Source organism: Fistularia commersonii, chromosome 35 (genome assembly GCF_037954325.1).
Source record: "Fistularia commersonii isolate RoL2024-O1a breed Wild chromosome 35, RoL_Fcom_v1.0, whole genome shotgun sequence".
NCBI classification, from domain to species: domain Eukaryota; kingdom Metazoa; phylum Chordata; class Actinopteri; order Syngnathiformes; family Fistulariidae; genus Fistularia; species Fistularia commersonii.
Genome location: NC_141318.1, coordinates 2,147,501 through 2,165,843, shown reverse-complemented (window position 1 = coordinate 2,165,843; position 18,343 = coordinate 2,147,501). Strand labels below are relative to the sequence as shown.

General features: G+C 44.1%; 3 protein-coding genes across 5 annotated transcripts; 2 read left to right on the top strand and 1 right to left on the bottom strand.

The window, feature by feature from the left end:
• Nucleotides 1-457: 457 nt before the first annotated feature.
• rnf121 (ring finger protein 121) lies at nt 458-6,539 on the top strand. Its single transcript, XM_086142647.1, has 9 exons — nt 458-578; nt 2,166-2,203; nt 2,571-2,712; nt 2,794-2,948; nt 3,257-3,364; nt 4,680-4,800; nt 4,906-5,039; nt 5,132-5,233; nt 5,646-6,539. Exons 1-9 carry the CDS (start codon nt 501-503, stop codon nt 5,764-5,766), a joined length of 999 nt encoding a protein of 332 aa, XP_085998773.1. The 5' UTR covers nt 458-500; the 3' UTR covers nt 5,767-6,539.
• Nucleotides 6,540-7,060: 521 nt separating this feature from the next.
• LOC147213744 (uncharacterized) lies at nt 7,061-9,475 on the top strand. 2 transcript variants are annotated; one of them, XM_086142648.1, is made up of 5 exons: nt 7,061-7,393; nt 7,469-7,519; nt 7,613-7,678; nt 8,738-8,864; nt 8,946-9,475. In XM_086142648.1, exons 1-5 carry the CDS (start codon nt 7,369-7,371, stop codon nt 9,139-9,141), a joined length of 465 nt encoding a protein of 154 aa, XP_085998774.1. In that variant the 5' UTR covers nt 7,061-7,368; the 3' UTR covers nt 9,142-9,475. The 2 variants fall into 2 exon arrangements, with proteins under 2 accessions (XP_085998774.1, XP_085998775.1); XM_086142649.1 differs by having other exon boundaries at nt 7,069-7,393; nt 7,472-7,519.
• Nucleotides 9,476-10,662: 1,187 nt separating this feature from the next.
• Nucleotides 10,663-15,784, bottom strand: nlrc3l1 (NLR family, CARD domain containing 3-like 1). Of its 2 annotated transcripts, none has more exons than XM_086142720.1 (7): nt 15,737-15,784; nt 14,593-14,829; nt 13,929-14,027; nt 13,779-13,844; nt 13,574-13,676; nt 13,248-13,488; nt 10,663-12,615 (listed from the first exon to the last, which is right to left on the bottom strand). In XM_086142720.1, the coding sequence occupies exons 2-7, from the start codon at nt 14,766-14,768 to the stop codon at nt 11,039-11,041; spliced, it is 2,262 nt and encodes a 753-aa protein (XP_085998846.1). In that variant the 5' UTR covers nt 14,769-14,829; nt 15,737-15,784; the 3' UTR covers nt 10,663-11,038. The 2 variants fall into 2 exon arrangements, with proteins under 2 accessions (XP_085998846.1, XP_085998847.1); XM_086142721.1 differs by having other exon boundaries at nt 15,643-15,748.
• Nucleotides 15,785-18,343: the final 2,559 nt, after the last annotated feature.

Genomic DNA, 18,343 nt, shown 5'->3' with positions numbered 1-18,343 from the left:
GCTATTGCTGATTAAAAAGGACGTTTTACCCCGTCAACCAGGTGTTTTTCCTGACTAAAACGCTATGCTGTTGTAAGCGTAGTATCGTGAAGGTATTTGACAACGCGCTTACAATTAGATTGTAATGAAGATGGAATAATTCCATTCATTGTATCCTTTTTAATCTTACTTTCTCGTATCTCTTAGTTTACTATGTTTTTGACTTGTTTTATTTAAGACTATTTTGTAGTTATTAGTATTATTATTATCGCTATTTGTATAGAGCGGGGTTGGGCCAAGAGAGTCTGTTGATTATTGTTAATATCATGTCATGAGGCTATGTTAATGATTATCCATCACAAGCATATTTTTGTACAAAGATGTCAAATTTCAGTGGAAAGTGTTGGTATTCAGTATGTAGGTCAACATTTCCTTTTATTTTGAAAATCCAACAATACCGGAAGTGACGTTCTAGTTATTGCTATTGCTAATGGCCCGGAAAGTTAAGCAGCACTCCGAAGATGGCCGGGGTGTTTGAGGTAGAAGTTGATGGTGTAGACCACGACCACGGACTGGACCGGCACGATGAACCGATCCAGGTGGGTGTGACAGGGGATCACCGACCCACCGGGGCATTTTGAAACCGGCGCCGGTTGATTTTGTCCCGTTGCGGTGCGCTGACGCGACACGCTAGCATACGCTCACAGCTTTAGCCCAACGTAAGCAGCTGGCAACTACTAAGCGGGGTTGCTAATAAGTGTTACCTGGATTAGGAGGATTGTCAGTGGCAGATAATTTACAGAGGCCCGGGTGATAATAATTCTTCTTATAATAATAACAATGAACATATGTAATAATACTTCTAAAAACACGAGAGCAGCGAGAAACGCCCTCAGAGGATCCAAGACCGGCTAAGCTAGCTAACATCAAGACGCTAACGTTTACATCCGGGCACTTGACAGTCAGCCGGCTAAAATATATATTATTTTTTTCACTCTAGTATTGTTTGTTAAAATGTCTCCCTTCGTGTTTGTTTTGTTTCTTTTCCCACGCGTTGTGTTTTCCCAGTAAACTAAACTAAATGCTTGGTCAGTGACCACAGTGAACTCTCCACTTTGGGATGATGTGGCGGGGGTCAAAGGTCACGTCTTCTTCCGTCTTCTTCGTCGTCTCTTGCCGAAAGCATCCGTGGCTCCGCAGCACCGCAATCTCACAACCGTTTTCCCCTATTAATAACCGGAAAGTGATATTTTAAGACCAAAGTAGCATTTCATCCCTATCTTTTTAGGGCAGCTCATTTTTGAAACAGTGTGTTTTGTCCTTCGCTATTTTGTTTGCTTGTCAAATGCAGGTCAACACTATGTCAACAATGTAGTGAGATGCTTTGGACAATAAGAAGCAGTACACAGTTTAGCCACAGTAGGAGCAAAAGAAAAGCAAAATATACTTGATGTATAATTATTAAGTCGTGATATGTTCGTCTGTATTCATGTGCAGCGTCCAGAGCTAAAAATAAGAATATAAACACTGACAGTGTTAAAGTGTGTGTGACAGTGTCAGCACAGTGTCTAAAGCCGCTTTATACCCAGGCATTTTCTCAGATGTAAGAGACGAACAGCAGGCTGATGTTCGCTCTGCAGATTCCAGGATCGTCAACCTTGTTTCGTAATAAGTATTAAGCAGGTGACGTCGGCGTGGGTCGCCGGCCTTTTAATTTCCGTGAAGGTAGAACAAACTCCACAACAGCATTTGCTTGAGCGTCCTGGAGATACGCCGGGATGGCCTTAGCCTGACGCCGGCCCGGGAGCCTCCATCTTCGTGTTTAGATGAAAGTCTGACGGTGTTGACTATCAAGTGACGTGGGAAACATGTATTTCCTCGGGTGCAGCGCTTGATCGTTGTCCGGTTGGGACTTTTCCCTTAATGGTTTCTGCACCGCCAGAAGGTCGAGCGCTCCTTTCAGCTCATCTGCAAATGGTACGCAATGTGATTTTGTTGGGATGTTGCACATCTCTCGGTGACTTTTGGGGTCTACTTGACCCTCCAGAAAACCAAGATATATCCTCATCTATTTTTATCCGAAAGATCTGTTTTCTTCCCGTGTTATTTCTTCATCTTTGAAAAGAAGACACAAAACCCGACCCGATTTGTAACAACAATATGACTTTGTCTCATCCCTCCCGCAGTTCGACGTGTCCAAGTTTTCACCGGAGGAGAAGTGGAGGTGAGTGTTGCTGCCGATGGGCACTTTCGTACTTTCTAGACGCCGATAGACTTCTGCTCAGAAACGTAGGATCAGGAAAGAGAAGGATCCTGATGGTTATTTACTGGCGTGGGCGGCCTGGAATTTTCACACTTAATAATTGTATTCAGCCGCCGCTGTAGATGTATTTACTTAAAACAATCAGAGGAATAATGTGTTTTCTATCCAGGATCTATTTGGATTAAAGGCTGTTTTACCTGCTTTAATGATTTGCAAATTTTTGTGAATTTCCTGCTAATTTCCTTAACCATTTAATACCACGGCTTCACAAGCACCGTGTGTGTGTACTTGTACTCTCCTGAGTGCTGCCGTTTTCACATATTTCCAGGGTGGAGCACGCAAAAATGCACGCCAAACACAAAGGCCACGAGGCCATGCACGCCGAGATGGTGCTGATCCTCATCGTCACGCTGGTCGTCACTCAGCTGGTCCTGGTGCAGTGGAAGCAGAGGCACCCAAAGTCCTACAACGTGAGACAGCAGGCCATTTGGATCAAGTGTGTGTGTGTGTGTGTCCATGTTGTTCAACCTCTGCTACCTGCTGTCTCGCAGCTGGTGACCCTGTTCCAGATGTGGGTAGTTCCCCTCTACTTTACCACCAAACTGCACTGGTGGAGGTTCCTGACCACGTGGTTTATCTTCTCTGTCATCACAGCATACGTCTCGTTCCGCGCCACCCGCAAGCCTCTGGCCTGCACCACGCCCAGGTAACATCACGCCGTGGCGGGGGGGGGGGGTCGCGGGGGCGATCGGGGAAAACTCTGCTCCGTCTCGACCCGACCTTTCCGGAATTTCGGATGCGCGCCGGCTCTCGGCGATGTCATTTCCTGCACGCCGGCTCATGTAGGCTGTAACTGTAAGAGCAGACGGCCAATGCAGTAACGCAATAATAAGATTGAGTGTAACGTCAGGGAGTGTGTGTGAAATCTCCAAGGTAAAACTGTGTGTGTGTGTGTGTGTGTGTGTGTCAGATAAAATGTCTGGCAAGTTTTACAAAGAGGCGCCTCCTTTTCAGGTTGGTGTACAAATGGTTCCTCCTCCTCTACAAGATCAGCTACGCCACCGGCATAGTCGGCTACACTGTCGTCATGTTTACACTCTTTGGCATCAATCTCATATTCAGGTGAGTGTGGACATGTCCTCGGAAACAGGGTTTCTCACACACACACATATTATATATATATATATATATATATATATATATATATATATATATATATATATATATATATATATATATATATATAGATTTGAGGGTGCATCTTCCTGGTCGGAGTCCCGGCTCCTCCTAGCCCAGGGGTCGGCAACCTTTAACACCCAAAGAGCCATTTGGACCCGGTTTCCTCGGAAAAGAAAACACTGGGAGCCGCAATAACTTTTTGACGTATAAAATAAAGGTATCACTGTATATATTGCTTTTTATTACCTTTACAGTTTGTATAAAAAAGTGTGTGGAGTGTTGCTTATGAAATTTACAAAGTGCTACAGAGAAAATTAAATTTTAATTATGGAATTAACGCATTTTGGGCTTTCAGAACAGAGCCTCGACCTGAATGTTAAAAATAAATCGGGAAAAAAATCGCTGTGTCAGAAAACAAAAAAAAAAAAAATATTTGCAAAATATCTTTATAAATATTTATTTAACCTGGTTTATGGGACTTCTGCTTCTGAACTTCTGCACACAGCATCTGCAAATCGGGACTTTACCGGCTTCCGTGAGTGTGACGTTATTTAGGGCGGCGAAAAATAATAAAAATAATTTTATTTAATATTTCAAGATCACAATAATCTTCCAACTTCGAACTAAAAGTAAAAAAAAAAAAAAGGAATTAACACAAATGAAATATACTTCAATTAGATATTTATCATTTATTTTCCCAAGCCACTCGGAGCCGCAGCGTAAAGATGAAAGAGCCACGGGTTGCCGACCTCTGACCTGGTGTGTCCGAGTGTTGTTGAGCGAGACGCTGAACCCCAAACGGCGCCGGTTCACGGCAGCCCGCTGCTCATGGTTCATCCATGATGGCTTCATTGCAGAGAACCACTTTCCCTAAGGGGGATCAATAACGGATAAGTTATTATTATATATCGATTTGCCGCCCTCAGCTCCGAAAGCACGAATGCAGGGCTGATAAAATGGAGCAATTACTGCATAATAAACGCCGACCGCCTGATCCACTGCGCCGCTGACGCCGGGGTTTTCTGTAAATGAACACCAACGGATAGACTCTGTTTTATTAGGACGATAAAAGCCCGGGATTATCCGAGAAACTCGTAAAGTTGCCGTCACGGCGGCGGAATTACGGGTTCCTTGAAACACTGAAAGCAAAAGCGTCTCCCCACTTCCTGTTTGAACTCCGCCACCTGCACGGCGAGATTAAGTAATCCCGGTCCCGTCTGTTTACTCTGACGTCCGCCTTCTCCTTCTCCTCCTCCAGCATAAAGCCGGAGGACGCCATGGACTTTGGCGTCTCCCTGCTGTTCTACGGCCTCTACTACGGCGTCCTGGGGAGGGACTTTGCCGAGATGTGCGCCGACTTCATGGCCTCCACCGTCGGGGTGAGCAGACGGATGGACGGCAGCGGCGCGCTCTTCACCTCCAGCGGCCAACCATTTTGCCCATATTCACCGCATGTGTGTGTGTGTGTGTGTGTGTGGTGACAGTATTACAGCGCGTCCGGCATGCCCACCAAACACCTGTCGGACAACATCTGCGCCGTGTGCGGTCAGCCCATCCTGGTGGACGTCAGTGAGGAGGGCATCATCGAGAACACCTACAGGTTGTCCTGCAACCATGTGTATCCTTCCTGCGCGTGCGTGCATGTGTGTGTGTGTGTGTGGACGGGTATCGTCCCGATTTTGTCGCTGTGAGCCTTAACGCGGCGTCCAGGTTCCACGAGTTCTGCATAAGAGGCTGGTGCATCGTGGGGAAGAAGCAGATGTGCCCGTACTGCAAGGAGAAGGTGGACCTGAAGAGGATGTTCAGCAACCCGTATCCTTTTCTCACGCCGCCGTTACTTGGCGTGACGCTCTGTCGCCATAGCGACGCGGCTTCCTGGCACACAAGAGGAAGTTAAGGTGGCAAAAGTTTTTGTTTTTTTTTCTCATTGTGAGGGGCACATGGAGCTGTTGATGAGGCTGTAAAACAAGTTCCTCTTCCTTTTTGTGTGAACTTTATGCCTACTCCGCTAATAACAACACACACACACACACACTTTCAGTTCTCACTATAACAAATTAGTAACACATTAATAGTATTAGGTGAACTTATTTAACTGATAATAGATAACTGTAACCCCTCCTCCCCCCCAAAGCGTGCAAACATGCACATGAGTGGAAATGCTAAAAGTAGCCACGTTAGCATCCCGGCGTCAACCAGTTTTTCCCTGAGCGGCGTTCCTCAGCTGGGAGCGACCCCACGTCATGTACGGCCAGCTGCTGGACTGGCTGCGCTACCTGGTGGCCTGGCAGCCCGTCATCATCGGCTTCGTCCAGGGGATCAACTACGTGCTGGGACTGGAGTGAGCGCCGCCCGCCACCCGCGCTCCGACACCGACGCTCGCCGCCACCCGGAGGCGGGAGCGCCCCCCTGGGGGGACCGGCGGAGGGGAACCAGGCCCCCCCCCCCCCTTCCCACCTCCAGCGACGGACTAAAAAAACATCCAGCATCTCCCACTTTTTTTGTACATATTTATAGACACACGTTGCCGGTACTGACAGCCGTTTCGATATCGATTAGCGGCCGCGCGGCGAAGCCTCCTGATTGGTCCTCGAACCCGAGCGGCTTCAGCAAAACCGCCAACGCCCCGAAAAACAAACCCTTAGAGACGGTTGTTTTTTTTTTTTTTTTTTTTCTTTTTTTTTATAACTAACACATCCTCGGTGTCTGTTCGTGCTGGAGTTTTTATCCTGATCATTGATTAATAAATATCGGTTGATTGATTGGTTTTACTCCCCCCCCCCCCCCCCCTCTCGCTGGTGGAACTGAAGGCGGGCGTGTTTGACCTTCGACCCGGGGTCGCGGGGTCAGAGGCTCCAGACGCCCCAAACCAGCCAAAACACCGTTCGGGAAGGCGTTGGATTTTTTTTTTTTTTTGTTGTTTTTGGAGTCGCTCGGCAACGACGAAGCCTGGCGGCGACCGAAGATCAAGACGACCCAGCAGATCCTTCACACCGTTGAATATTGATCGGCCGTTTCCATATCAAATGTACTAATTGTCCATTTTTTTTAAAATTTTTTTTTTTTTTGTATTAACCCCTCATGTGCCGATTAAACCCGGTTTGTCAAAGGTGTGAAATTTCCAGCTCTTCTTCTGCTGCTGCTGCTGGAGGGCAGAACCCTCAGTTGATGTTAACAAATCCCGGCCCCAATAAAAAGATCCGTGTGGCTGAAATCCAAACGGTTTCAAATCGGGAGCATCTTCTCCTGTTCTTGCACAAACCGCGACCGGCGAGGATGTTTTCGTCTGGACGACGTCTTCGACGTCACATTCTGGACGACGTCAAGATTTCTCCTTTTTTTTTGAACTTCTGAACGGGAGTCACTTCAGTTTCCATATCAGTCAGAAATCCTGCGGCGCTGATTCATCTCTGGTCACAAGGTCAAATCAGATGTTGAATGATTTTTAATGTTTGAAAGAAAGGGGGAAAAACCTAACGCGTTCAAAGTCGGTGTCGTTGAAAGAAGGTAGTTAATGGGTTATAAGGTATGTCGACATTGACCCGATTTCCCGGCGATGGCGTCCGATACTTTCCTGACAGCGTTGTGTTGCGTCACGAGAACTTTATCCTTCACGTACATGGCGTCACTTATTTTTTGTTTGTCAAGTTTAAAACGATTTGGTTGTCGAACTAGAGAAACCCGGTGTCGATCGGAAGCGACTTTTACAGGCGGTTTCCAGAATCCGACCTTGTTGCCATGGGAACTATTTCCCGTAGCGACATCCCCACATAGAAACATGCCCGTCGTCAGCGGCGCCTGCCTCGTCATCGTGATGTCAAGATGTCGGAGAGGAATTTCCAGCGAGTGGGCGTAGAGGGGAAGTGACCTCTTCCTCGTGCCGTATAAAAGGATCCCGGAGGCCGTCGGGGTCAGTCAGTCACCGACGGATCTGAGGAAACGTCAAGATGAAACTTCTTTCTACTGCTGAAGGTAAAACCGCTCTGAGACGCGGCGGGGTTGTTCACGTGTTTTGGTACATGTTGTGATTATGATGATTGTCCGCAGCAGCCCTGGGAGCCATGTTTTTGGTGCTGGTCGATGCACACCCATGCAAAGGTGAGTCTTGTTTACATAAAAGGATTAGTTATTCTAGCTTCTGTTATTCTGTTATTCGCCGCCGGTCTAATTTTGACTTTTCCCGCCATCCAGTTCCCGAAAAGCTCACGTGTCCGAGTATCATCGGGCCGGCGGATGTGCGAGTCAAAGCCCAGACAGGTAGCTTTTTATTTTATTTTTTTACAAGCGGACAGGAGAATAAATCCAAACACAAGTTGAAGTGCATTTTATTTTTTTACCGATCTTTTAATGATTCGATTTTACTGAACTTTTTTTTTATTTGATTTTACTTTATTTTATCTTACTTAACTGTATACATTTTTTTTCATAAGCAGACTGGAGAATAACTCAAAACACAAATCGAAGCTGACGTGCACCTTGTTGAATTTATTCTCATTTATTTTCATTTTCATTTCATTTGACTTCACTTTTTCAATTTTATTTTTTACTGATCTTTTATTTATTGGATTGTTCTGAACTTTTTAAATTTGATTTTACTTAACTTCGTCTTTGATTTTACTTCATTTTATTTTACTTAACTGTATTCAATTTTTATTTTATTTGCTGGATTTAATTTCATTTACTTTTATTTTATTTTTATTTTTTTAGTTATTTCCTAGAGAATAAATCAAAACACAAATCGAAGCTGACGTGCACCTTGTTGAATTTATTCTCATTTATTTTCATTTTCATTTCATTTGACTTCACTTTTTCAATTTTATTTTTTACTGATCTTTTATTCATTGGATTGTTCAGAACTTTTTCAATTTGATTTTACTTAACTTCGTCTTTAATTTTACTTCATTTTATTTTTACTTAACTGTATTCAATTTTATTTGCTGGATTTAATTTTATTTTTATTTATTTATCTATTTATTTATCTTTTTAGTAATTTCCTATTTAATTCCTCCAACTGTTTTTTTTCCATCAAGTAATGGACAAAAAAAAAACAAAAAAAAAAAAAACCAAACAATTTCTTCAATTACCGCTATTGAAATTCAAATGATTTATACACAGTCAAAATGTGTGTGTGTGCGTGTCAGGTGTTTCGCAACCCCCTCAGCCTTTATCTTCACCTTTACGAGAAAATGCCTCCTATTTGTCGGGACGCCTTTCCAGCAGCCGTCGTTTCCATTATCTCTGTAAACACGGGGGTCAAAAGGGGCCCCTTTTTTTTTCCACTGGTCAGAAACGTAACATCTCCACCTCCGTCCACAGGAGATTCGCTGCTCCTCCACTGCGACGCCTTCACCGACCCCTGCGACATGACCCTGATCTACTGGCTGGTGGACGGCTCTTTCCCCGAGGACGCGCGGTGGGAACACCGGATGGTGGAGTCGGAGGAGTGAGTGTCACCGTGGCGACGACCTTTACCCTCACGACCTTCCTCCTCCTCCTCCTCCTCCTCACCGAGTTGTTTCTTCAGGTTGTCGCTGGAGGGCGGGCGGATCCTGCAGAGGAGCCTCCATCTGAGGAACGTCACGTCGGAGGACTTCGACGCCACCTTCACGTGCGTGGTCACCAACAGCGTGGGCGCGACCAGAAAGCACGTCGCGCTGGTGGACACGAGCGGCGACTGCTTCATGGAGAGGAAGAGGAGGTGCGGCGGCAACCAGGGTTGATGTCATATCCCGGAGATGTTTTGAGGTTATTTATTCCGACGTTTATGGAAAATGAAATGTTTCTTCTGTGAGATGATTTTTACGTCCTGTGAGAGCGTGAAAAACTACATTTCAGATTGTATAAATATAAATGTATATGGCAAATATATATGGATAATATATCACTATTTTTGTTGAGTATTTTAATAAGTGTTTTCAATTTTGTATTTAGAAACTCCTTGTTTTTTTACCTTTTGTTTAATTTGGTATGAATGATTATGCACAAAATAATGTCGTTACATTCATATGATCATTAATGATTTTGAAGTTGAAATAAAATGTTGAAAAATGGAAATATTTAAATTGCAATTTTCACTTTGTTCAAGTTACATGAAACCTAGTTGGCCCGCACATAAAAATTAAAAAAGAAATGTGGCCCTCCAGCCAAGATCATTGCCCACCTCTGATCTATATCGATGCTAATATGTATTAATTTACACATTGTGAATATATAATAGATTAAATAAGTCAGTTTCCGACAATGTAAAAAAATAAAACGAAAAATGAAACATAAAACGTTTGATTGAAAGAGATAAAAGAAAAAAGAAAACAAAAAAAATTAAATCTATTGTATATAAAATATTTAACATATATATATAAACACATATATAATAAAAATACAAATATATATTTAGAAATAAATATGTATAATATAATATATATATGAAATATATAAACCTAACAAAAAATATATATGTATGATATCAAAATATAAATGTATATTTATAAATCACCTTCCGACTAGAAAAATCCAGTTAATTTGATTAAGTAAAATATGTAATGTACAGTATATGTTTATAGTATTGCAGTCTAATTACAATTTATCCTTTACTAATCCCTTGTGGGGAAATTCGCTTTCTGCAATGAACCCATAAATATAAGGATAATATATTATCTATAGCACTATTTTTGTTGAATAAAGGTTTGGTTGCATTAGCGGGGAATCAAACACAGAATTCTACCACTGAGTCACCAGTGCCTCAATAAAAGCAGCCATGTCACATCAGTCATTCAGATCATGGTGAGTAAATGTAAGTAAATGTCAGTAAATGTAATACCTATCTCCAAAAAATAAAAAAAAATAAAAAAATTAAGTCTAACATTCTCATTGGTTTTTTTTTGCGACGTTCAAATAAAATTTCATTCATTTCAATTTTTTTTTACATTAAATTCAAAATTCAATTTTAAACAAATATTTTTTCGGCAGGGGTTTTAACTGTTTATTTTTAATCTTTATTCGATTTTATACATTTAAAGTTCAAATAAAAAAAAAAAAATCAAATTTTTCTGGAAGATACTACAATTGAGTTATTAAAATCTTTTTTTTTTCTTTTTAATTTGCCATTTGAATTTTTTGGCTGCATTACACTGAATTCTAATTCGACGACCTGTAAGCTTAATAAATGAATTAATGTATTTATCAAGCAACGGCGGGTCTAAGATGGAAACCAAAGGGAACAAAGAGGCGCTTCTACAGAAACATCAGTTTCCTGTATTTTTTTAATGTGCAGGTGTTCTGTTTACAGCGTGAGCACAAAGTGCTTGGAAAAAAAAAAACGTCACACCGAGAACACGGTCAACATCGACGTTCATTTGCTACATAAAAAAACCTTCGGGTAGATGTTGTCCGCGGAGGTTCTCGGTCATCCAGGTCTTGGTGAATTCTTGCTGAAATCTCGCAACTGGACCTCTTCAGTTCAGAACTGAAGAAGAAGAGATGAAGGTGGTGAGATAATTCCATATCATCTTGAAAACCACGTCTATGACACTTCAGTAGCAGAGCGGATCTTTAAAGATCGGACTTCTAGAGATGTTTTCCGGACACGTCCGCCGGTGCTGGAACCCGTTGTGGTCCTGGTCAGCTGGACGAGGCCTCCTGGACGCCCAGCTCCTCCAAGCATCGCTGCAAGTTCTCCACCCTTCCTGGAGACTTGTTCTCCTTGATCCTCTTCCTCAGGATGGCGGCGACCGCCTGGCTGTTGACGGGCGGCGACGGCGGCGACGCCGTGCACCAGGATCTCACCAGCTCCCAGTTAGCTTGTCGCAACAGTCCGCACAAGAAGCGCAGGAAGATGTCCATCTTTCCGTCCCTGCAGGGGAGGCTCCGGTCCACGGCGCTCTTGTAGAGCAGCAAGTCCCTCCTGGTCTTCTGGCGCAGGTGGAAGCGCTCCTTCTGCTCCAGGACGTTTTTGCCGTGGTTGACGAAGGAGAGGAAGGCGTAGAGCGCGGCCAGGTACTCCTGCACGGTGGGGTGGATGAAGCTGAAGGCGTGGTCGGCGTAGAGGACGCGGCGCCGGGCGAGGTGCCGCGTGCACAGGCCGCTGCGCGCCACCGCCTCCTCCACGCTCACCCTGTGCTCCCGCCTCTTGCCGTCGCCGATCTGGAAGTGTCCTCGCTCCAGCATGGCCAGCGCCACCTCCCCCAGCTTCATGATGAAGTCTCGCTCTTCGTCCGGGCCGCGCTCCGGCGCTCTGAACGCTCGCCGCCGCCGGATCAGCTCCAGCACGAGCCTGGTGCACATGTAGGTGACGCTCCCGGGCGGCTCGGCCCGAGGCCCCGCCTCCCGCAGGGCGCGCCGCCACTCGCTCGCCATCAGGGAGCAGAACAGCGGCAGGTGGCACATGATGCGGAGGGTTTTGGAGGAGTTGACACGCGCCATGACGGCGGCGGCTTCGGCGGGATCCCCGAACATCCTCTGGAAGTACCGGTCTATCTCCGGGCCGTCGAAGCCGCGCACCTCTCGCTCCACGAAATGCGTGTCCCAGGGGAGGCAGGCGTTGGCGTGCAGCCGGGACGTGACCACGAAGAGGCCGGAGAAGAGCAGCTTCTGCCGCAGGATGTTCACCACGATGACGCTCAGGCTGGAGGGACTGGCGTGGTCGAAGAGGATCTCCGTGTTTTCGAAGTCCAGCTTCCCGAACTCGTCCAGGCCGTCGAGGACGAACAGCATCCTGCAGTCGTCGCTCCCGAAGTCGGCGCCGCTCAGCCTCTGGGCCTCGGGGTAGAGGGTGTGAACGATGTCCAGCAGGGAGACACGGACTCCCGCGAAGCGCTTCAGCTCCCGGAACGGCAGCGGGAACAGGAAAGACACGTGCGGGTGCGAGCGCCCGGCGGCCCAGTCCAGGATCAGCTTCCTCGCCGCCGTGGACTTCCCCGACCCCGCCACCCCCGTGACGAAGGTCAGGTTGTTGTTGGAGGTCTCCAGTTCTTCCTTGCTGAAGAAGTCTTCGGTGGAAATGGGCTTTCCCGCCTCCCGGCCGCCGTCGGGCCTCTGGACGGTCAGGACCTCGTGCTCGGCGTTGGGGCCGTTGTTGCTCGTGGAGGTGATGAAGAGCTGGCTGATGGCGTCGGGCGGCGGCCCGCTGTCGGACTGCGGGGGCGAACCCTCGCCGTACTTCCTCTTCAGAGTTTCCCTCAAATCGTACCTTATCTCGTCTGGAAGAAAGGAAAGAGAAGTTGTTATTTCAGCGGGTTCCTTCCCAAATTGTATTTAACAAAAGATCGGTAGCACGTTCAGGCTATTATCAAATGTTAGACTGCATGACAAAACGACAATATTGACAGCGGAAACCAAATCATTTGCGAATCCAAGCTAGGCCTTTGTTAGCATCGACCGTAGCTGCCTGGCTCGGATGAGCCTCAAAGGTTTGTTTGTATTATCAAATGTTAAACTGTATGACAAAACGACGATATCTGAAAATACGAGTCAAAACGCACGCGTGAGAAGAACAGCCTGCTCAGCCAGGACGCAGCGGAAACCCAAATCGTTTGCGAATCCAAGCTAGGCTTCTGTTAGCATCGACCTCAGATTAGCCTCAAAGGTTTGTATCAGCATTGGCATGAGCAGCGGGGCTTGTGTTAGCATGAGCATTGGCAGCTAACCGTGCATTAGAGTCAACGCTGACAGGTTAGCAGCTTGGAAAGTGTTAGCTGCATTAGCTGCTTGATAGCATTAGCCACATCGCTACCAGTAAACCCCAATGACATGCTCTGGTACTCGAGTGGGGGCACCAGGACACGACTGAAGAAAATGAAAAATAAAAAAGGGATTACAGAACGATGCTCACCGTGGACGATCAAATTCTGCAGGTAATCGGCCAATTTCTTCATCTTCATCTCTTCCAGGATGATTTTGGTGATCCTCAAACATACCTCCAGGCTGAAACCCTCCAGCATACCGTCCACCAGGTCCACCAGGTCCACTTCCTGCGACGCGGTGACGGTGATCTGCGGGTAACGCTGCCACAGGGTCCTCTGGAACGTTCTTATGTCCTTCTGCGACTGCATCTTCAGGGTTTTTAGAATTGCCTGGACAGGGAACAGGATTCAGCGGCGCCGCGTTGCATCCCAATCCCCAGAGAAGTTCGTGAGGACCGGGGAGGAGGACACTGACCTTGAAAGTGGATTCCAGCGTGAGTGAAGGGTGTCGGATCTCGCTTGGGTCTTCCAGTAACTCGGGTCGCTCGGGTTTGGCCGTGTCCTCGACATCTTTGAGCCTGGCGGAGCCGCGGCGAGGACATTTGAAGGACAGTGTTAGTCTGACACGTGTATTTACCGGGGCGGGAATCCAACAACCGGCGGCGTCAGAGTGTTCTTACTTCTTTTCGCAATCGCTGTCCAGCGAACAGCTGGTCGAGAAAGAATCATTCCTGATCAGTTTGACGCTAAAAGCAGAAAAAACAAAAGGGGAGGTTTATTTCCAGTTCACCCTATCGGCGATGGGGCTTCTGCACACGTCTCATCCGTACCTCGTCCGGAACAGATCTCTGGGGTACATTTCACGGTCCTCCTCCTCGCTCATCATGGACGTGTAGCTCAGCGCCGGGGACAGGGCCTCCTCTATGTGCCTGCAAGAGAGCATACGTGAGGAAATGTATCTAGGCGTTACGGTCAGGAGGCTTCATTGAGGACTAATCTTTGTCATGGATGTGAGTGAGAATGGTTGAACCCCTCCATACCAGCTGGGTGATTGACAGGTGACCAGAGGGAAAATCAGTGCCCTCTATGTGAAATGCAGTTCCCTGTTTGGTCCGCTAGGGGGCGCTACAGAGCAGCCACAACTTGGGTTGGGAATGTAATTTGTAAAAAGCAAGCAAACCTGAGGGGGTAGAGCTTAAAAAAAAAAAAAAAATGTTTACATGAACCCTGACCACTGAGACTGAGCACTTTGAAATCTTCTCAAGTAATTTACTGACAACTGTTCTTTACTGTTCTTTTTATTATTTTTATGATTTGTTACATTTATTCTATTCTGATTCTTCCCCACTTGACTCTGTAGCAGGAGCTGCTTTCAACGAAAAGCAATTTCCACCTGGGGGATCAATAAAGTATTCTGAATCTGAATGATTTCAGCAGTAACAAACTGTGTTGTCCATCACCCAAATGTGAGCGTGAGGAAAAATCTCCCAGTACCAGTGGCTTGTTTCCATGGGGGTCGGGCCCAGGTCCAGGGAGGGCCTCCTCTCAGGGATGTAGTACAGCCAATCATCTTCATCAGCGGCGGCGCGTTGTTCAACAGACACGCCTTCCCTGAACCAGGAGATGCCCGACAGCCTGGAATCGCCATCCATTGGGCCGTCGTCCATCATTTGTCAGAGCGAGTTGGCCGGCATGGAAAACAGTGCGACGGCTGACGTGTCGCAGGAGCGTCTGCAGAGGGACATATGATCAGAAACTGCAAACCATGTTTTTTTCCTTCCCTTTTTAAGATGAATGTAACAAAAGCTTCAACTTTTTGTCAATTAAAATAAATCAGATTTTTTAAAATTAATTTCTACTTTAATGCATTCCATTTTAAATATTTGGAAGATTTGCAGGTTTTTTTAGAGGTTGAAGTAAATGGGAACTGCTCAGTCATGTAACCGGGAAGAGGGGTGTGAAAGGATACTTGTAAATTTTGATAAAGCTTGAGTCTAAAAACAAGTCTAAGTAAAGTCTAAAGTGAAGTTTAAGTCTAAAAACAACAACAGCGAAAGAAACGATTAAACAGCGCTATCAACGGATTTTTCAGTTTCAATTTCAACATGCTTTAAGACGTGCTATATCGATCTTGTCCTAAACTGAGAACCACCGTACAGACTGTGGATTTTATTTCCCCCACCGCTTTCAATGTTAAAGTATGATACTTATATTTTCAGAATATTTATGCATTAAATGAGCGGAGAAAGCGACGTTTTGTGTCCTGTCCTCATGAGATAACACCGGTCCGACTCCGAGACTTTTAAAACTTTACGGAGGATAGAAAGGCGGCTTTATATTCGCTCATTACCGTATTTTTTTACAAGTTAAACCTTTAATAGTGTCATAACACAACTTTGTTTCTAACACCACGTCTGAAACGATATGCAAATGTTTGTTTGTTATGTGTGAAGCAGATGTGCTAAAGTTGTAGCCTCGAATTTAAGCTAACTAGCGGGAAGGGTTGACACAGGGAGCGGAATATCCCGCTTCAAGAAGATTTACCTTTTTTGAAATCTTTTCACCTTATTCTAGGTTTATAAGTATAAACATTTCAACAATACGGACTTTACAAAAGAAACGCCCTACATCTGATTACCTTAGTTAGCTGCTTGGCGGAAGTTAGTGTTCTTCTTCTCGTGCTACCGGAAAAGGAGAGTGCGACACAGGCAAGTATCTACAGCGCCCCCTGGCGGCCCCTGGGGGTAAGTGCATGAAAATTGTTTTATTTGTAAAGCTCAATTAAGAATTCTATCTATCTATCTATCTATCTATCTATCTATCTATCTATCTATCTATCTATCTATCTATCTATCTATCTATCTATCTATCTATCTATCTATCTATCTATCGATATAATATACATATAAATTAGTTGTATGTACATATATATGCAGCTAATATATATATATAAGTTGCATGTACATGACAGATACATATAAGATGCGATACATACTTATATAAATATACTTATATACATACATATAAGATAAGACATATATATAAGCCTATATATAAGATAAGATTAGATGAGAGCAGATTAGATTCAACTTTGTCATTACACATGTAAGGAGCAACAAAATGCAGTTAGCATCTAATCAGAAGTGCAAAAAGCAGAAGTGCATATGTACGGAATGTGCAGTATTTAAAGATAAATGCAGTATTTACAGAATAATTTTTACATTTTTTTTTCAGCTAGTGCAAGTAGAGGTGGATAAGATACAAGCGGAATATGAACAGCTGGTGCAAGTATGGTGGATAATTGTTATGTGCAGAGGTGGTTCTGGTTGCTCCACTCAACAAAACTCGCCATCAGACAAAACTCGATATATATATAGATATAGTATATATCTATATATATATATATATATCAAGGAGCTAATGGAAATAGATGCAAAAGGAATACTTCCGTGACAGATGTGTTAAGAGTGTAGTCATAACATTAAATGAAATTGATTTATAAGAGAAACTAGGCCACACATTACCTATGATCCGAGTAGTTTGTTTTTACAAAACCTCCTCTTTTAGTTGATTCTCTCGTTCATCTTAATCTCCTCCAGTTGTCTTTGTCGAGGGTTCGTTTGATTTTCACACACCCGTCTGTCTTTGACTTGCGTATTTGGATTTATGTCTTGTCTTTGTTTCTCCTTTTTGTGTTTATGCGCAAACACGTGGTCGTATAAACTTGTGTTCTCTTTATGTCCAAGACTTCCTATATAGGTGTTAAATATTTCGTATAAATAAAATGTTTATTACAGCGAGAAGCTAGTCCGTTTTTAGTACGCGTCCTCTTGAGATGGCTGAAATGTCCTGCTGTCACTATTTTATGTACTTTAAATGTAACACCCAACAACATCCTGTATATTTTATTTACTTTATTTTGTTTTCTAAATAACCAAACTGCAGATGTATTACAGTTACTCTGACAGAATTAAATGTAGCATTACCTTGAACTAAAATAAATGAAGTAAATAAACCAGATTAATGCGGTGCCCATTGTTTTTGTGATGCAACTTTAACATGGATTGTGTTAATATAGATAACCTTTCTTGCCAAAATTTAATTAATCTTAAACGATTACAAAAATAGAAAAAAATGTTAGAAAATTAGAGGAAATAGTCTTGTACAATTTGTATTACATTTTGAATTTTTTTTTTTAAATATTTGTTTCAAGGTAGGATCCCCAGAGTAATCTTTAATATAGATCAAATTAAACTTTCCTCTCTGTGAAATGGCGAAAAATACTAACTAAAAGCCAAAAAGAATTCTAAGCAACTTATTATTATTGTTTTATTCACAGGTGATCAAAGGTAATAAATGCTTTAATGTTTAATAATGCGGCATTTGCACTTTGCACTTTGCACCCCTGTGAATGGCAAAAATGGTAATTTAGGTTGATTTGCAACCGCACGTCATTCAGCTGTTAATAAGCATCCCTCAATGGTCATTTTCAGTTTTTTTCCCCTAGTTCACGCTATGTTTCCGTGGTAGAACAGTGGAAAACAAGTATTTTGGCCCTCGGAGGGAATTTTAATCTAGTTTGGTGTCTCCTGCATAATTTACAGTTGGTGTTTATCAGAACTGTGCAACGCCTTGTATTTATTCTGGGCAATATGTTAGTTTCACCCTGGCGCATTAATAAAATACCCCCGCGCTGTGAGGCGGGGCCCAGGACAGCTTCCTGTCACTGTATTTATTTATGATTATTGATTATCTTGAATGTCAGCGCTATTGCTGTCCAAGCCAGGTTCCCGTTGCAGTGGAGATTCCAGGAGATGTTCTGTTATTGTTATTACTATCATGACTCCTATTATCACACGTTGCATTTGTTTCTGTCCGTGCATTAATAACAAAGTTCTTGAAAGGACGCTACGATACTGATGAATTCACTCGCAGACCCAGGGTCTGTGCACGGGTGATAAATCCTCAGCCGTGCACGTTATTGCCATCATTCCTCACTAGGAGTTTGGTATTTTCCTTTTTCTTCATTTGCTCTCAGGTTATACTCTTTTGACAGCAGGATTACATCACCTGATACGAATGTGCTTTCTTTTCTTTTTTTTTAAATCCAAAATAATGGCAAAGGCCACAAAGGGGCACAAAGAAAATAATGACATTTAATAGAATTCACATCCAAGTCCAATAGAGTGACACATTACAACGCCTCAGTCATGACTATGTGAATTCCTCTGATTTTTTTTAAAGG